At 44.2% G+C, this 16,472-nt stretch overlaps 1 protein-coding gene and 1 long non-coding RNA gene across 5 annotated transcripts in view; one reads left to right on the top strand and one right to left on the bottom strand.

The window, feature by feature from the left end:
- The first annotated feature begins 21 nt into the window (after positions 1 to 21).
- Cntrob (centrobin, centriole duplication and spindle assembly protein) lies at positions 22 to 16,369 on the top strand. 4 transcript variants are annotated; one of them, XM_071603130.1, is made up of 19 exons: positions 22 to 117; positions 689 to 1,148; positions 2,379 to 2,463; positions 2,721 to 2,802; positions 3,284 to 3,440; positions 4,061 to 4,177; positions 4,396 to 4,512; positions 4,844 to 4,942; positions 6,067 to 6,303; positions 6,656 to 6,802; positions 9,972 to 10,105; positions 10,818 to 10,943; positions 11,239 to 11,401; positions 12,499 to 12,757; positions 13,848 to 14,002; positions 14,276 to 14,339; positions 14,488 to 14,658; positions 14,776 to 14,908; positions 15,861 to 16,369. In XM_071603130.1, exons 2-19 carry the CDS (start codon positions 876 to 878, stop codon positions 16,063 to 16,065), a joined length of 2,724 nt encoding a protein of 907 aa, XP_071459231.1. In that variant the 5' UTR covers positions 22 to 117; positions 689 to 875; the 3' UTR covers positions 16,066 to 16,369. The 4 variants fall into 4 exon arrangements, with proteins under 4 accessions (XP_071459231.1, XP_027802569.2, XP_071459232.1 ...); XM_027946768.2 differs by having other exon boundaries at positions 22 to 1,148; positions 15,861 to 15,933; positions 16,195 to 16,369; XM_071603131.1 differs by lacking the exon at positions 14,776 to 14,908 and having other exon boundaries at positions 22 to 1,148; positions 15,861 to 15,933; positions 16,195 to 16,369.
- LOC139702311 (uncharacterized) overlaps positions 7,886 to 16,472 on the bottom strand; it is a 56,692-nt gene continuing 48,105 nt past the window's right edge. Inside the window, exon 2 of the long non-coding RNA XR_011704901.1 lies at positions 7,886 to 10,600. This is a non-coding gene — a long non-coding RNA (uncharacterized lncRNA). The remainder of the gene's footprint in view (positions 10,601 to 16,472) is intronic.

Here is a 16,472-nt window from a genome sequence, read left to right as displayed (position 1 = left end):
AGCGTGGTGACGTCATCAAGGCAAGAGGTGGGGCGGCGGCAGGCGGCTGCCAACGGTTTTGAGCGTGGAGGACCGCGCTAAATCGGGGGACCTTGGTCTTTTCCAACCCAGGCTCAGGTTAGGGCCGCAGTCCCTTTCTCCACCCTGGCAAGTTGGGGGCTGAGGACTGGAGTCGCGGAGAGTGGTCGGAATCGGGTGGTCACGGTAAAGGAACTCAAGCTTAAGTGCGACATGCTTTTTAGGGATGTTTCAGAGTGAGACTGAAAGTTTACAAGGTTTCTTTTGGGGGCAATTGTGAGTGATTCTAGGGATCCTCTCTTTGACTTTCTAGGAGGGATTGTAGGAGATACACAAGGGAACTGACCCTGGGTAGAACAGGTGAAGTGGGCGGGGACGGACAAAGGGCGAGACTGGAGCTCTTGTGGTATAGACATTGGACCTTACTGGTTTGGAGTCCCTTTCAATTTGCACGTTCTGGGTGTGAGAATTAAGAGCCCAGTTGACTAGAGATAACTTGTGCCGAAACTGGTCTGCAGCTTCCAGCACTCTAGCTGCGAAGAGGAGCTGCAGTGGTGCTGTTTCCTCGCTGTAGGTCTTATGTCCTTACCTCCCCTGTGCTGCACCCTCCTTTTCCACCATTCCCAGGAGCTGGGAAAAGGAATGCCTTTACCCTCTCTATGGCCTCTAGAAACGGTGGAAACCTTTCATCCGACCAGAAAGCCTTGAAACCCTTGTTCAGCCGGGATCCACCAAGGAGTCTTCCTTCCTTCTCCCAAATCTTCCTTCTCCAAGGAAGTTTTCCCATTGGACTCTCTCAAAGCTGAATCAGGAGCTCTCAGATTTCTATTGTCACCGGTTATTTTTTATGTATACTTATGGCAACCTCAGCTACCAGACCCAGTTCACCTCTCCGGCCAGAGGATCTCCTGAGTGATTCGTCAGAACCCACTGGGCTGAACCAAGTGTCCTCTGAGGTGACCTCCCAGCTCTATGCTTCTTTGCAACTCAGCCGTCAAGCGGAGGCCACAGCCCGAGCCCAGCTGTATTTAGCCTCTGCCTCCTCACCTCCTCATGAGGCCTTAGAAGGTTTGGCCCAAGAGCTGAGTCACAGCTTGTCCCTGGGATTGGAGAACAACTTGAAGAAAAAGGTGAGGAGGCGTGTCTTAGGAACCCCAAAGGTACTAGACACAAGAGCCTTGGGATTGCAAGTTAGCTCTGTTGATTGAATTTCAATTTTCTTTGCACTACATATTCAGTCATGCTTGTTCCTGGGAATAAATGTTTATGAGGCAGGCAATGATATGGAACACATAATATGGGAAATTATGAAAAACTCCCTTTTTTTTTTTTTTTGGTACTGGGGATTGAACTCATGGGTACCCGACCACTGAGCCACATCCCCTGACCTATTTTGTATTTTGTTTAGAGCCAGGGTCTCACTGAGTTGCTTAGCACTTCGCTTTTGCTGAAGCTGGCTTTGAACTCAAGATCCTCCTGCCTCAGCCTCCCCAGCTGCTGGGATTACAGTCATATGCCACCATTCCTGGCTCCCTATTTTTTATTTTTTAAATCAGAGACATGCACACTGTGGGGTAGGTTGATGTCCTATAACTAGGACCTGGACATGGGAATGGGGATAAGGTTTCTTGGTCCGAAGAGGGAACTGGGGACTTAAGAATAGCAGCAAAATATGCTAAGATCCTTCCAGCTCAGTACTGTTTTGATTGTATGGATCAAAATTTGGCATATAAATCCCTGAATCATGGTTTAATCAATTATACCTATTATAAAGAAAATAGGTATTTGGGTTGGATAGAAAAGATGTCATAATCAATGTACAGACTGGTTAGGACTTCCAGAATTTGAACTCTGGTAACCATGAGTTACATGACTTTTAGGGCTTTTGCTCTCTAGTTAGCAAGAATTTCTACTACCCTTTTCTTACATGTACCCACTTTATTCATTTGCACTATTTTTATGGTTTTATAGGCCTTTGGGTTTCTGACTCAAGATTTAAGAAGTCCATACTGGGTGTGGTGGCGCACGTTTATAATCTCAGCCGTTTGGGAGGCTGAGGCAGGAGGATCGTGAGTTCAAAGCCAGCCTCAGCAATGGCGAGGTGCTTAGCAACTCGGTGAAACCCTGTCTCTAAGTAAAATACAAAATAGGGCCAGGGATGTAGCTCAGTGGTTGAGTGCCCCTGAGTTCAATCCCTGAACCAAAAAAAAAAAAAAAGAAAGAAAGAAAAAGAAAGGTTAAGACCTTATGGGTTGGTTTCACTTTTCTAGCTTTTCCTGGTGCCAGAGTAAAAATTTTACCCTGACAGTAGGTAGAATGTAGATTATAAGGTTATATTTCCATGGGGCTTTTTTTTCTAGGATGGTTCTAAGCATATCTTTGAGATGGAAAGTGTTCGAGGTCAGCTTCAGACCATGCTCCAAACCTCACGTGATGCAGTCTATCGTGAGTAAACCCCTTCCATACAGTTCTGAAGGACAGCCTAGATGTAAGGGGTAGGAGAAACTAGAGGAGAAAGCATGGGTGCAAACCGAGACCTCTGAGACAAGAGATTTCAGGATTAAAGGCACCTGTTCTTTGGGGGAGAGGGTGAAGAGTGGCAGAAGTAGAAAGGAAGTCCCTCTCCTCTCTTCTTCTTCAAATAGTCACTGTTCTTATCCTTATCTGACCCTGGCTATGTGGTCCCCTTGGGCTGTGTGCAGGGGATCCCCTCATTTCAGGTGCTGCCTCAGAGAGACGGGATGAAGACTCCTTTGACAGTGACAGCACAGCTACCTTACTCAAGTGAGTTCTTGGGGTCCTCCTGGCTTATGTGTTTACTAGGAATCTATGTGTTCTGTTTCTTAGTTCTCCCCTGACTGCTTTTGGACTTCTTAGGAAAGAAGTCACTTAGCTTTCAGTTTTCATATTTTCTTTCCTACCTTTATTCCTTTATACCCCTCCTTTATTCCCCTCTGGCACCTGGGCAGCAGTCACCTACAACCTGGTTATCTCTTAACATCAGCCCTTCTTCTTCCAGAACAGTTAGCTTGTTTCTGTGGGATGGTTACTGCAGAGAGTGTGGTATAGAGGAAGGAGCATTATAGAGTCAATCATAGACTAATGTGCTTGCAATTTATGGCTCTAGCACTATTTAGCTTTATGACTTTGGGGAAGCCTCTTGCCCTTTCTGGGTCTCAGTTTTCTTATTTATAAATTGTCATTGTAGGACTAGTGGATCTCAAAGGCATTTCCAACCCTAACATTCTTTATCTGATTTGCTCAGCACCCGGCCCCTGCAGGACTTATCTCCATCCAGCTCAGCCCAGGCCCTGGAGGAGTTGTTTCCTCGATATACTAGCCTTCGGCCAGGGCCCCCACTCAATCCCCCAGATTTTCAGGGGCTGAAAGATGCACTGGACTCAGAGCATACCCGTCGCAAGGTGAGATATAAAGGCTTCCTTTTTTTCTTTGGTAATAGGGATTTAATTCAGGAGCACTTTACCACTGAGCTTCATTCCCAGCCCTTTAAAAAATTGTGTTTAAAATAAATTTTGATTTTGAACAACCAATTAAAAAAAATAAATTATTACTTAAAAACAAAAATAAAATAAAATAAATTTTGAGATAGGGTCTCACAAAATGACTGAGGGCCTCACTAAATTACTGGGGCTAGCCTTAAACCTGAAATCCTCCTGCCTCAGCTTTCTGAGTTGCTGGGATTACAGGCATGTGCCACCATGCCCACTATCCTTGCTATGTTTAATCACTATGTCTGCTGAGCTCCTTAAGGAACTTACTATGCTTTGTAGTGTGGGCTACTATACTTCTGCCAAAAGGTTTATGGAAATTTTTCTCAGGAGATCAGGAAAGGGAAAAACCTAGAAGGTATTAGAAGTCTTAGGCCTCAAGTTTCCTCTTTAGAATTACTGATTCTCCCTCTCCAAACCTATTTTGTTCTTGGGACCCAGGCTCCCTCTCTCTAGCCCATTTCTCTATAGAGGAGCTAGAAAGTTTGATGCTAAGGATAAGCAATACCCAGACTCTTCACTCTCCTTCCCAGCATTGTGAGCGCCACATTCAGAGCCTGCAGACCCGAGTGCTAGAGCTACAGCAACAGTTAGCCGTGGCTGTGGCTGCTGACCGCAAGAAAGATATCATGATTGAGCAACTGGACAAGGTGCCAGGGTAGCAAAAGGCGGGTGGGTATGTCCATGGAGATCATTAAGGAATAGTAATGAAGGGAGGTTAGGGTTTGTTTTTTTGTGCATGCCGAGAGTTAGGATGAGGGGTGGGTTTACTGACCATTGGAATAAGATGACTGTTGACCCTGCCCCTGTGGGTAGAAAGAGGACAAAAAAGTTATTTTGAAATTCTATCTTATTTGCCATTCTCAAGACCCTGGCCCGTGTGGTGGAGGGCTGGAATCGGCATGAGGCAGAACGGACAGAAGTGCTTCGAGGACTTCAAGAGGAACGCCAAGCAGCAGAACTTACTAGAAGCAAACAGCAGGAGGTGGATGACCTGGGTCATATGGCTTTATAACTTAAGTCACAGATTCTAGATGGAAATAAATAGCTTTGGAGTTAAGAATTCCCAACAGATGGACCTCTGTCTTGGAGTGCTGCTCTGACAGTTTTTCTTGCCCTCTCTTTCTTCTACCTTCTTTGTTTCTGCTATCTCAGTTGGCCTCCCAGTTTTCCCCATACTGTGTAGTTTCCTCTTTGACCCTCATATCACTTAGTTAATGCTGAAGTTTCAAGTTTACATTGTTAATGATTTTTGAAGCACAGTATAGAGAGATTTTCCTCATTTCCTCTGTCCTGTATTTCTCTCTCCCTGGAAGACAGTAACCCGCCTGGAACAAAGTCTTTCAGAGGCCTTGGAGGCCCTGAATCGTGAGCAGGAAGGTGCCAGATTGCAGCAACGGGAAAGAGAGGCACTGGTGAGAAGACTGGGCTAGGGTAATTCCAGTGGAGACTGTTACTTCTAGAGCACTATGGGCTATTGGTGGGTTATGGGAGTTTATAATTTGAGTTGCACCAGGGTAGTGTTGCCCAAGCTGTGTTCCTTAGAACACTAGTTCTGCTAGGTATTCTACCAAAAAAGTCTTTGCCACCAAGTAAGGTTGAGAGATGCTGCAAATGGTATCCTTATTAGAACATTAGAATCATCTGGAGAATTGTTTTTTGAGTGGGGCGGGTACTAGGAATTGAACTCGGGGGCACTAAACCACTAAGCCACATCTGGGGAATTGTTTTAAAATACAGATTTCAGGAACCCATCCCCAAAGATTTTGATTCAGTAGTTATATTGTGGGTTGGTGAATTGGAACATTTTCAGAAATTTTCTAGGTGATTTTGTTCAGCTAGTTTGGTAAATCTCTGCATAGCCAAAAAGGGTCTGGGATGAGACTCAAGTTTCTTAGCACTAAAGTCATCGGGTGATTGCCCATGTGAGTTAATGGTCATGTTTGGAATTTGGTGCTTTGTGACACATAAATACTTGCTACCAATAGGCTGGCACTTGCCAACTTAGGCCACTTCTGACATTGCTGATGGTGGCTGCTGTTTGGTTGGTTCCTGACTAGAGATTGATTTTTCTAATCTTTGTGGAATTCCTTTTGATGATGGTGGTGGTAATTGTTAAGTGTTAGTACTTACCGTGTGCCAGACACTGTGCTAATCCTTTACATACATACTCTTTTTCTTTTAATCCTTACAAGGCAGACCCTGTTATTATCTACATTTTGTAGATAAAGTGCCTGCTCAGAATTATATCCATTAGAAATATAATAGTTGACAAGCTAACAGGATTATAATAATGTGACTTAGAACACATAGTATATATGAATGCTAGAACTATGATTCAGACTGAGGTTTGAATCCAGGTCTACTGAACTCTAGGACAGGAGTTCTTATCTACTATATTATAATCCTGTGAACTTGTCAACTATCATATTTTTAATGGGCATGATTCTTAGTGGGCACCTTTTATGGAGGTGGCAGTGGCAAGCTGATGATCTCTTAAGGGCTTACTAGGGATCTTGGTTTTCTCCTGGGGCTTTAGGAAGAAGAGAGGCAAGGACTGACCCTGAGCTTAGAGGTCGAACAGCAGCGGTGCCGCGCCCTGCAGGAAGAACTGGACGAGGCTCGGGCTGGGCAACTCAATGAGCATCTAAAGCTGGATGCACTTCAGGTTGCCCTAGAAAAAGAGCGGCAGGCCTGGGCCCAGCAGGAACACCAGCTTAAGGAACGCTACCAGGCACTGCAGGGGGAAGGCCAGGCACAGCTGGAAAGGGAGAAGGTAAAAGCAGCAGTTAGAAGAATTGGGGAATGGGAACAGATGAAGGGAAAATTATAGGATGGATTGGGATGCCAGAATATGAGGTATAAATAGGGACAGAGGGACAGGGGTGGAAAGTGAAGAGCTATGCATGGAAAGCAGGCTTGAGAGTATAGGGCTAGCAAGAAGGGCTGGGAATATCAAATATGTGGAAGACTGAAGAGCAACATTAAACCAGGATGGGAAATAAGACAAATGGGAGGAGAGAGAAAAATTGGGTTTTATTTAGGGCCTGGGATGATGAATTGGGGAGTAGAGGTAACCAGGAGATAGGATGTGAGGTATGTTCTTACATTTGATTTTTCTTTCTTAGGGGAATAGCCAGAGGGAGGCCCAGGCAGCCCGAGAGGCCCAGCAGCAATTGGCATTGGTACAGTCTGAGGTGCGGCGGCTGGAAGGGGAGCTAGACACAGCACGGAGAGAGAGAGATGCACTGCAGCTGGAAATGAGCTTGGTGCAGGTCAGCAGCCCAGGGCTCTTGAGGATTTTTCTGGTTGAGAGAAGTAGGTCTGAGGCAGAGTACCTCTCAGTTGTCATGTCAGAAAATCTTCTTGCAGGTATTTTGGATTCATTTTATCAGTGGTCTCTAGGTAGTGTGAATAGTGTTCTATCTTAAACACAGGGCCAGGCTGGGGTTGTAGCTCAGTGGTAAAGTGCTTGCCTAGCATGTGTGAGGCACTGGGTTCAATCCTCAGCACCACATAAAAATAAATAAAGGTATTATGCCTATCTACAACTAAAAATTTAAAAAATAAAAAAGTATAGGGCCATTTTCCACTGAGTGATGGTTTCCCACAATATTGGACTGACCTAGTGTTATTTTTAGCAGAAAATTGACTTAAATAGAATGAAATCTATTTAAGATACCTCAGAATGCCAGATACATAATCCCAGCAACTCGGGAGGCTGAGGCAAGAGGATTGCAAATTCAAGGCTAGTTTCAGCAACTTAGCAAGACCCTGTCTCAAAATTAAAAAATAAAAGGGTCTGGAGGTAATAAAAGGGTTTAGCTCAGTGGTAAAATATCCCTGGATTCATTCTCCAGTACCAAACCAAAAAAAAAAACAAAAAACTTCATGTTATTTTAAAAGAGATGACACTACACCTAATGGTCAGCTATAAGAGCAGGTGAAAGCTTTTGTCAGAGACCTGATTCCAGTCTTAACAGTCTGCTGTGTAACTCTGATTACTTGAATAACTTGTATTAATTCCTCTTGAGTAGGCTAGGGACCCAGAAGGGCAATGATTCCTTTATTTACTTATGAACGTCCCAGAACAGCTCTTGGCCTGGCACAGAATAGTACCACAAATTGTCAGATATAATTAAACTTGGAAAAATAATTTCCACGTAGTGTTATTTTGAATTTTGAAGTCAAAATAGACAGACCCTTGTCATGTAATAGAGCAAGACTTGGCAAACTTTCTGTAAAGGGCCAGACAGTAAATATTTTTGGCTTTGTGAATTGTGTGGTCTCAGTTGCAACCACTTGACTATGCTGTTACACCAGTAGCTGTAGATAGTTCTGTAAACAAGTAGCATGACTTTATTTACAAAGTAAAACTTTATTTACAAAGCAGGCAGTGGAGGGCTGAACTGGGCTGTAGTTTGCTTATCCCTTGAATGGAGGAAAAAGTTGGACAGAGTCTAGTGAAGACACAATATTGAAGAGCAAAGAGCACTGAATTGGGAGTCAAAATATTCAGTTCTACATTTAATTAGAATTTTGGCCTTTATGGACCTCTTTTTATGTGTAAACTGTGTGGTAAGAGCAAATTGATGGGTTTTTGAGAGCAAGTCAAGAAGTCAAATTGAATGACCAGTAGGGAGTAAAGAAGTAAGAAGGGCCAAGGACAACTCCAGGTTTCACATAGCTCAGGTATATATTGGTAGGCAGAGGTGCCATTAACTGAGGCAAGAAATATAATAGGAAGAGAAGGTAAGAGAGTAGAGCTGTGTACCATGGTGTACACCTATAATCCCAACTTGAGAGGCTAAAGCAAGAGGATTACAAGTTCAAGGCCAGCCTCAGCAATTTAGTGAGATCCTATCTCAAAATCAAAAATGAAAGGGACTGGGGATGTATCTCAGTGTTAAAGTACTCCTGGGTTCAATCTCTAGTTAAAGAAAGAAAGAAGGGCTGGGGGGATGTAGCTCAGTGGTTAAGCATCCCTGGGTTCAATCCCCAGTACCAAAAAAAAAAAAAGGAAAGAAAAACACCTAAATGCGCTGAATTTGGGGTGTGGTCTATTTGAGGTGTGTCTAACTCATTATTTGGTTACTGGTATATGGGCTTAAATCTTAAATAAAATGTCTAAGTTAAAAGGGGAGATTTACAGGGGCTGGGGTTGTGGCTCAGTGATAGGGTGCTTGCTTAGCATGCATGAGGCACTGGGTTTGATCCTCAGCACCACTTAAAAAAAAATGAAATAAAGATATTGTGTGTCTACCTACAACTAAAAAATAAATATTAAAAAAAGAGGGGGAGGGGCTGGGGATGTGGCTCAAGCGGTAGCGCGCTCGCCTGGCATGCGTGCAGCCCGGGTTCGATCCTCAGCACCACATATTGTGTCCGCCAAAAACTAAAATAATAAATATTTTTAAAAAAAGGTGGGGGAGATTAATGGGCTGGGGCTGTAGCTTACTGGTAGAGCACTTGCCCAACATGTGTGAGGCACTGGGTTCTATCCTCAGCACCACATAAAAATAAAAAAAATAAAGGTATCGTGTCCAACTACAACAAAAAAAAATATTTTTTTTTAAAAGGAGATTTATGGGGATGGGGATATGTGGCTCAATGGTAGAGTGTTCACCTAACATGCACAAAGCTCTGGGTTCCATCCCTAGCACCAAAAAAATAAATAAAAGGGGGAGATTTAGGAAGTGTTAAGATAAAATTGTAGCAAAAATCTGGCCTAAATGCTAAAGTTTATCATGTATGTGTAAGTAAAATCATCAGCAACTGTAATGTTAGCATATGGCAGAAGAGGATGAAGGATACCTTTCCAGGCAGTGGGAGGCACAACAGTCATCTAAGACTCTAGAGAGAATGAAAACTAGGAGAGAGTGGTGTAAGGAGAGCTGAGGCAGAAAGTTTGCAGAAGGGAGCATAGACCTGTGGTGCCAGGAGTTGCAGTAAGATTATATATGATAAAGACTGAGAAATGAACACTATAGGATTTAGAATTAAACTCTACTGAAACAGAAATCAAATTTCAGTGAGTTGAAGAAGGAATGTGTTGTGAGAAAATGCAGATAGCAATTATAAACTGACTGCTTATGGAGAAAGAGATGCTGACTTTGAGTGCCTACTGAGTTTCAGGTACTGTACTAGGGGTACTATATACGTTATCTCAGAAGTATATCATAGATTTATTTGTTCTGTCAAACATTGCCTTGGGTTAATAAAATATGTTTCTTTTGTCCAAAGTCATTTTTGCTTTTTTGTACATATAAGATATGCATAGTTTATTAAGAAAGCCTCTTATTCCTATGGCAAAATTCTTGTTCTTCATCCCTTTTGCAGGTGAGGGGAGAGTTGGTCTTAGATTTTGTCTACATAATATCCTAGATTCTCTTCTAAGCTCAACAGAATTGAGTTATTATCCCACCTTATTTTACTGAATCACAGGCCCGGTATGAGAGCCAGCGGATCCAGATGGAGTCAGATCTGGCTGTGCAGCTGGAGCAGCGGGTGACTGAGCGGCTGGCTCAGGCTCAGGAGAGCAACCTACGACAAGCAGCCTCCCTCAGGGAGCATCACAGGTACTTGGGACTTACTGTATGCTGCAGCTGGTGTTGTTAGTGCTGTGCCCATATGTTCTCTCAGAGGTCTTTGTCATTTTCCAAACATTGGCCCCAGTGTACTTTTGCTCCCTTCAATCAGGACCTCAGTGCTCTTTGGAGTGCTGCATCAGATGTTCATGGAGAGTCAGAAGTTCTGGGACTTTCATCCAGGGTGCCAGACTAGAAAGTGTTCAGCTCCCTTGTTGGGACAATGCTAAGATATGATCTGTGCTATATCTAGAGCTGTTCCATGGGATTGCACCTCATTCTCCTACCAGTTTTTTCTGGGAACACTTCTTAAATAAATCACTCTCCGTAAATCCTCACTGCAGTGTCTGTTTCTGGGGAGCCCATCTTCAGATCTCCAGCTCTTCCATATCTCTTCTGTGCTGTGGCCAGGCTGGCTGACTGTGGCTGTTCACCTCTCCCTCTCTTGCACATATTTTGTCTTTTTCTCACTGATCATTTTTTCTTCTATTTTTTTTTAAAGAGGGAGAGAGAGAATTTTTAATATTTATTTTTTAGTTTTTTTGGCAGACACAACATCTTTGTTTGTATGTGGTGCTGAGGATCAAACCCAGGCCGCACGCATGCCAGGCGAGCGCGCTACCACTTGAGCCACATCCCCAGCCCATGATCATTTCTTCTGTTTCCAGTTTCATCCCTCCTTTTCTCACCCTGGCTCTCCCAGGAAGCAGCTGCAGGACCTTAATGGACAGCACCAGCAGGAACTGGCTACTCAATTGGCTCAGTTCAAGGTGGAAATGGCAGAACGAGAAGAACGGCAGCAGCAGGTGGCTCAGGACTATGAACTCAGGTACTGGTCCCTGGAATGTCCCTTTTAGGCCTGAGCCCCTTCCTAGTTAGTAAAGCCCAGGCTGGGAATTGATAAAGAGCTGTCCCTCAGTAGATTTGCTGTCTTCTAAATTGGCATAATACCTTTCAGAATTTCATATGTCTGACATTTTATTCCAGCTCTTCATTCAGATAGAATAAGGAGAGGGTGGCGTTTGGAAGCAGAGGGAAAAATTTTTGTAGAATGGAAGGTAGACCTGGGTTATGAGGTGTGTGCATCCTTGAAGCTCTGAGTCACCCTCCCTTCTTTTCTTCAGACTTGCACGGGAGCAAGCACGAGTGCAGGACTTGCAGAGTGGGAACCAACAGCTGGAGGAGCAAAGGGTGGAGTTGGTGGAGCGGCTCCATGCCATGCTGCAGGCCCACTGGGAGGAGGCCAACCAACTGCTCAGCACTACCCTCCCACCTCCTAACCCTCCGGTAGGCATTGCCCTGTGAGCTAAGCTTCTCAGGGTTGTGTTCTAGATTCCATTTATGGAAGTCTAGCTTCCCCCCCCAAGGGAAATCATAAGAAAGGTCTACATCAGAGGGGAAAAATCTGTGAACTTTTCCAAAAGTCTTACCAAAACAAACCTTTTTGCTATTGCCATAGCTCACCAGAACTAAACCCATTCCTTTGAACGTAACTGTCTTCTCCTAGTACCAAGAGGTGATGAATAATATGCAATACTCATATGATGGAATGACAGCTGAATGAATTATGGGAGTAAGGACTAAAAATTGTTGCTAAATCCTACCCTACAGTAGAGTAGGGAGTCTTCCCCTTAGCCCTTCTTATGTGGGCATCTCCTACTTCCTTTTCTTAATTATGAAATTTTTGTTATTAGCTAAAATGTTTTTTGGAGTAGGTAATCATATGCACATGATAAAAATAAAAATCCAATAAAATGGTACATGAGGGCTGGGATGTGGCTCAAGCGGTAGCGTGCTCGCCTGGCATGCATGTGGCCCGGGTTCGATCCTCAGCACCACATACAAAGATGTTGTGTCCGCCAAAAACTAAAAAATAAATATTAAAAAAAAATTCTCTCTCTCTTAAAAAAAAAAATGATATATGATGAAAAAGTAATCTCCATCCTAACCTTGTGCCTCAGGTTCTCAGGTCCCCTCCAAAGAAGCAACCACTGAACTGGTGTTTTGACCATCTCCCATCCTTCCTTGTACCCACTGTGCTTGCCCCACATCCCAAATGGTTGCCTTATGTCTACAACTGTATAACTTTTTATTCAACCAAGTGCTTATTGATGACCATAAAGTTGTTTTCTATATTTTACATCTATAAACAGTATATAGTAAATATCATTAAAATACAATATATGTCTTTGTTAACTATATAAGATCTGTAGAAATAATTATAAGATCCAAAATAAACAGTTTAAACTCTGATAGAAAGTGAATAGATGTTACTCAATCTTCTTTTAAGGAAGTAGTTTATAATTTTGTTCAAGTGTCTGTACCATGTCTCATCCCTGAACCCACTGGGCTTTGATTCTTGTTTCTGCCTCTCTCCTGGCCAGGTTCCTTCTGCCAAACCCTGTAGTCCTGGCCTTCCAGAGTCAGAGAAGAGAGAGAGGAGGATGTGGACCATGCCTTCTGTAGCTGTGGCCCTGAAGCCAGTGTTGCAGCAGAGCAGGGAAGCGAGGGATGAACTGTCTGGAGTGCCTCCTGTTCTCTGCACCCCCTCCCCAGATCTTAGCCTCCTGCTGGGCCCCCCTTTCCAGAGCCAGCATTCCTTCCAGCCCCTGGAGCCCAAACCAGATCTCACTCCACCCACAGGTAACTGAGGACAGAAGTCACTGGGGTTCCCCTTTCATGCACAGAATGGCCTTCTTTACCTAGCTTTCTTTCTGGCTGGGACTTGAACATTTGGTTGCCCAGACAACCTAATAATCATTAAGTATAAGGAGCAGAAACCCATTCACATTGATTAGATAAAGGGAGGGCAATCTCATGGGAATGTGATGTAGCTAGACCGAAAGAGAACTAGTATTGGGAATAGGGGTGCTCTCCCTATTATAGTCTCTCTCTTTTTTTTATATTATAGTCTCTTGACTCTGCTTCATCCTGCACACTTACTCCTTCTCCTGCTAGACCAACAATCTCTTGTAAATTACTCAAGGTTCTCATTCCTCTTACCCTTGGCCTCCACATGGGTTGGCCAACCTTGACACTGACTCTAGCCAGGCTCTAGCATTTACAGAGACACTGGCATCAGCTTCTTAAGTCCTATTTACAGAGGCCATGGGATGGGTTGGTAGCCCTCCATTGTATCAGCTGACCTTGGATGTGGGTGTCCACCCCAGGTTTGGTCATCTGTGGTTGGAGGTGTCCTGGGTTATATAAACATGACAACTAGGGTTATAGCTCAGTGGTAGAATGTTTGCCTAACACATGCAAGGCACTGGATTCGATACTCAGCACCACATAAAATAAAATAAAAGTATTGTGTCCATCTACAACTAAAAATATAAGAAACAGAAGAATGAGGTATGAATTTATTATAATTTTTAAATTATGTATCAATAATAATAAAAGTAACAAAAGATTAGGGACATGTTCTGGTGAAGCAACAGAATTAAGTCTTTCTGTTCATTAAGGAGTTTATGGTGTTTTTATCTAGAGTTTGAGCCACACTGCTTTCTTCTGTCTACACTTGTGTCTTAGAATACAGTTGTACTATCTCCCAGGCCCCTCTGACCCTTTTTACTCCAGCTCTTTTAAATTTCTATTGTCTATCTCCTTGCTGTGATGTACTTCTTACGTTTAATAAGCCCTTTTCTTCTGAGCATTTGGTGAGTTAATTTTTGGAGCGGCCCCTTCCCCTTGTCACACACATGCACCCATGCATGCCTATTTCATTTTACAGCTGGGACCTTCTCTGCCCTTGGGGCCTTCCATCCCGATCACACAGCAGAACGGCCATTTCCTGAGGAAGATCCTGGATCTGATGGGGATGGCTTCCCAAAGCAAGGGCTACCACCTCCTCCTCAGCTGGAGGGCCTCAAGAATTTTTTGCAGCAGGTAAAAGATTCCACCCAGACCACCTTATTTATTTGTTCCCTTTCCTTTCCCACTCTAGGAATCCAGTACTCTGGCTTCCTTCAGTTGTTATGGCTAATTCTTTGTCCCATCTTCATATTCTCTCAGTCTATCTCATCCCCAGTGCATAATTCTCTTCTAGAATTTAAGCCAATGACCTTAGCCCTTACTTCAGCAGCTTCTACTCCTCTCAATACCTAGGTATCTCCCTCTTTTATCAGTCCCCTAGGGAACCTTACTGTCTTATCCCCCCAGCTGCTGGAGACAGTACCCCAGAGCAGTGAGAACCCCTCTGTTGACCCGTTGCTCCCAAAGTCTGGTAAGTTCCAGCCCTCAAGGAGGTTGGGGCTGGACCTGGACAGGTGGGTATTAGTGATTTAGGATGGATGTTGAGGAGCTACTAGGTGGTAGAACTCCTTTGGCTCTTGGCTCCATTCTCTATTTATGGATCTCTTTTCTGTTGCTAGGTCCTCCGACTGTCCCATCTTGGGAGGAAGCTCCTCAAGTGCCACGCCTTCCACCCCCTGTCCATAAAACTAAAGTCCCCTTAGCCACAGCATCTAGTCTTTTCCGGGTCCAGGAGCTTCCCTCATCCCATTCACAAGGCAATGGTCCCAGCACTGGTTCCCCAGAGAGAGGTAAGCTGTTCATGTTTTGTCAGAGAAAGAAAGTCCCAGGTTTGGATTCTTAGGGAGATGGGATGAAGCCTAGAAGAGGTGTCCTAGGGTTATGACAATCACTGACATGTCTCACAGGTATGGATGGTCTTAGCTCGTCAGGCCAGCTGATGGAGGTGTCTCAGCTATTACGACTGTACCAGGCTCGGGGCTGGGGGGCTCTGCCTGCTGAGGACCTGCTGCTCTATCTGAAGAGGCTGGAAAACAGCGGGTACAGCCTGGGAGGGAGGAGGAGGGATTTGGGGGTGGAATATGCACTGGGAAGATGGATCAGGCAGGGGGATATTGTTTATTGAGTAGAGTCTTCCGTTCCTTTCTGGGGAGGAAAGTGAGGGATGAGACAAGGCACACAAATCTTCTCTCACTATTCCCACCTTTATTTTACCTCTTCCTTTCTACTACATTTTTCTTTACTGAAAACAGGACAATATCAAAACCCTCTTCCCCATGTCTCTGCACTTTAGTTTTTTCTTTTCTTTCCCCTGCAGCTCAAATCTCAGACTCCTAGGATTTTTTACTTATCTAATATAATTTATTATTTGATTCCACTAATATCTCCTCCAATTTGATTCCCAGCTTCATTGCATTTGTTCTCTTTTTATTTCATTTTTTGGTACTGGGGATTGAATCCAGGGATACTCTACCACTGAGATACATCCCCAGTCTCATAAACATACACACACACACACACACACACACACACACACATATAATTTTGAGACACTGTTTTGCTAAGTTGCTTAGGGTCTCACTAAGTAAGATACTGAGGCTGGCCTTGAACTTGTGATCCTCCTGCCTCAGCCTGCCAAGTCACTGGGAATACAGGTGTGCATTACCACATCTGGCATTTCTTCTTTGAACCCAGTGGTACTTAACCACTGAGCCACATCCCTACCCCCACCCCACCCCCTTTTTTTTTTTTTTAATTTTGAGACAGGATCTCACTAAGTTGCTTAGATCCTCACTAAATTGCTGAGTCTGGCCCCAAACTTGTAATCCTTCTGTCTCAGCCTCCTGAATCGCTGGGATTATAGGCGTGTGCCACCACACCTGGCCTGATATTTCTTCTTGAGAGACAGATTGGGGAGTATTTCTTCCATCCAGTGTTGGGTAGAGTTGGGGGGATAACTCCTGCATCTTCATACTGTTGATGTGTGTGGCAGGACTGATGGCCGAGGGGAGAATATCCCCAGAAGAAACACAGACTCCCGCTTGGGTGAGATCCCCCGGAAAGAGGTGAGGGCAAGTCCAGCAGGGACCAGGGGAGAGCAGATAGCTCACTGCCCAGTTTCTTCAGCTCTTGATACTCCCTGGCTGGCTCCAGCTCCCCCTTGCCTGGCCCCTCCAATCCCAGTTCCCACTTGCTAGAGCATAGATTTTCTTTTCCCTTTGGTGATTGCTTCTGGTCTTCTCTGTGCACCATGCCTTTCCTCTGTGGGGTGGGGGGATTGGGAGTGTATCACACTGACTTTCCCTTCTCTTTTCCCCAACTCTCAGATTCCTTCCCAGGCTGTCCCTCGCCGCCTTACAGTCCCTAAGACTGAAAAACCTGCACGGAAGAAAAGTGGTAGCATGAGGAGTCGGGGGGGAGTCTGGAGATGAGCCTCCTGCCTTTCTTCCTCTGTTTTGTTCTCTTCTCGTTGTTATTTTAATAAATGTGCAGTAGTCTGTATTAGAGTCTAACTCAGAGGAATTTGGAAAATGGAGATTTTGTAGGAAACTACTTTTGTAAAGAGACCTTATTCCGAGTATGTTTTTTTTAATGTCATATATTT

This window comes from Marmota flaviventris, chromosome 17 (assembly GCF_047511675.1).
Source record: "Marmota flaviventris isolate mMarFla1 chromosome 17, mMarFla1.hap1, whole genome shotgun sequence".
NCBI lineage: Eukaryota > Metazoa > Chordata > Mammalia > Rodentia > Sciuridae > Marmota > Marmota flaviventris.
Note: the sequence above shows the minus strand (reverse complement) of the source record. Positions and strands in the feature narration are given on the sequence as shown.

What these genes read in the sequence shown, in the direction of transcription:
- Cntrob (XM_071603130.1), top strand. Translation starts at nt 876, where the DNA reads ATGGCAACCTCAGCTACCAGACCCAGTTCACCTCTCCGGCCAGAGGAT. An exon ending in TCCCTCAGGGAGCATCACAG is followed by an intron (nt 10,106 to 10,817) that starts GTACTTGGGACT and finishes TGGCTCTCCCAG; the next exon opens with GAAGCAGCTGCAGGACCTTA. An exon ending in TCAAGAATTTTTTGCAGCAG is followed by an intron (nt 14,003 to 14,275) that starts GTAAAAGATTCC and finishes TTATCCCCCCAG; the next exon opens with CTGCTGGAGACAGTACCCCA.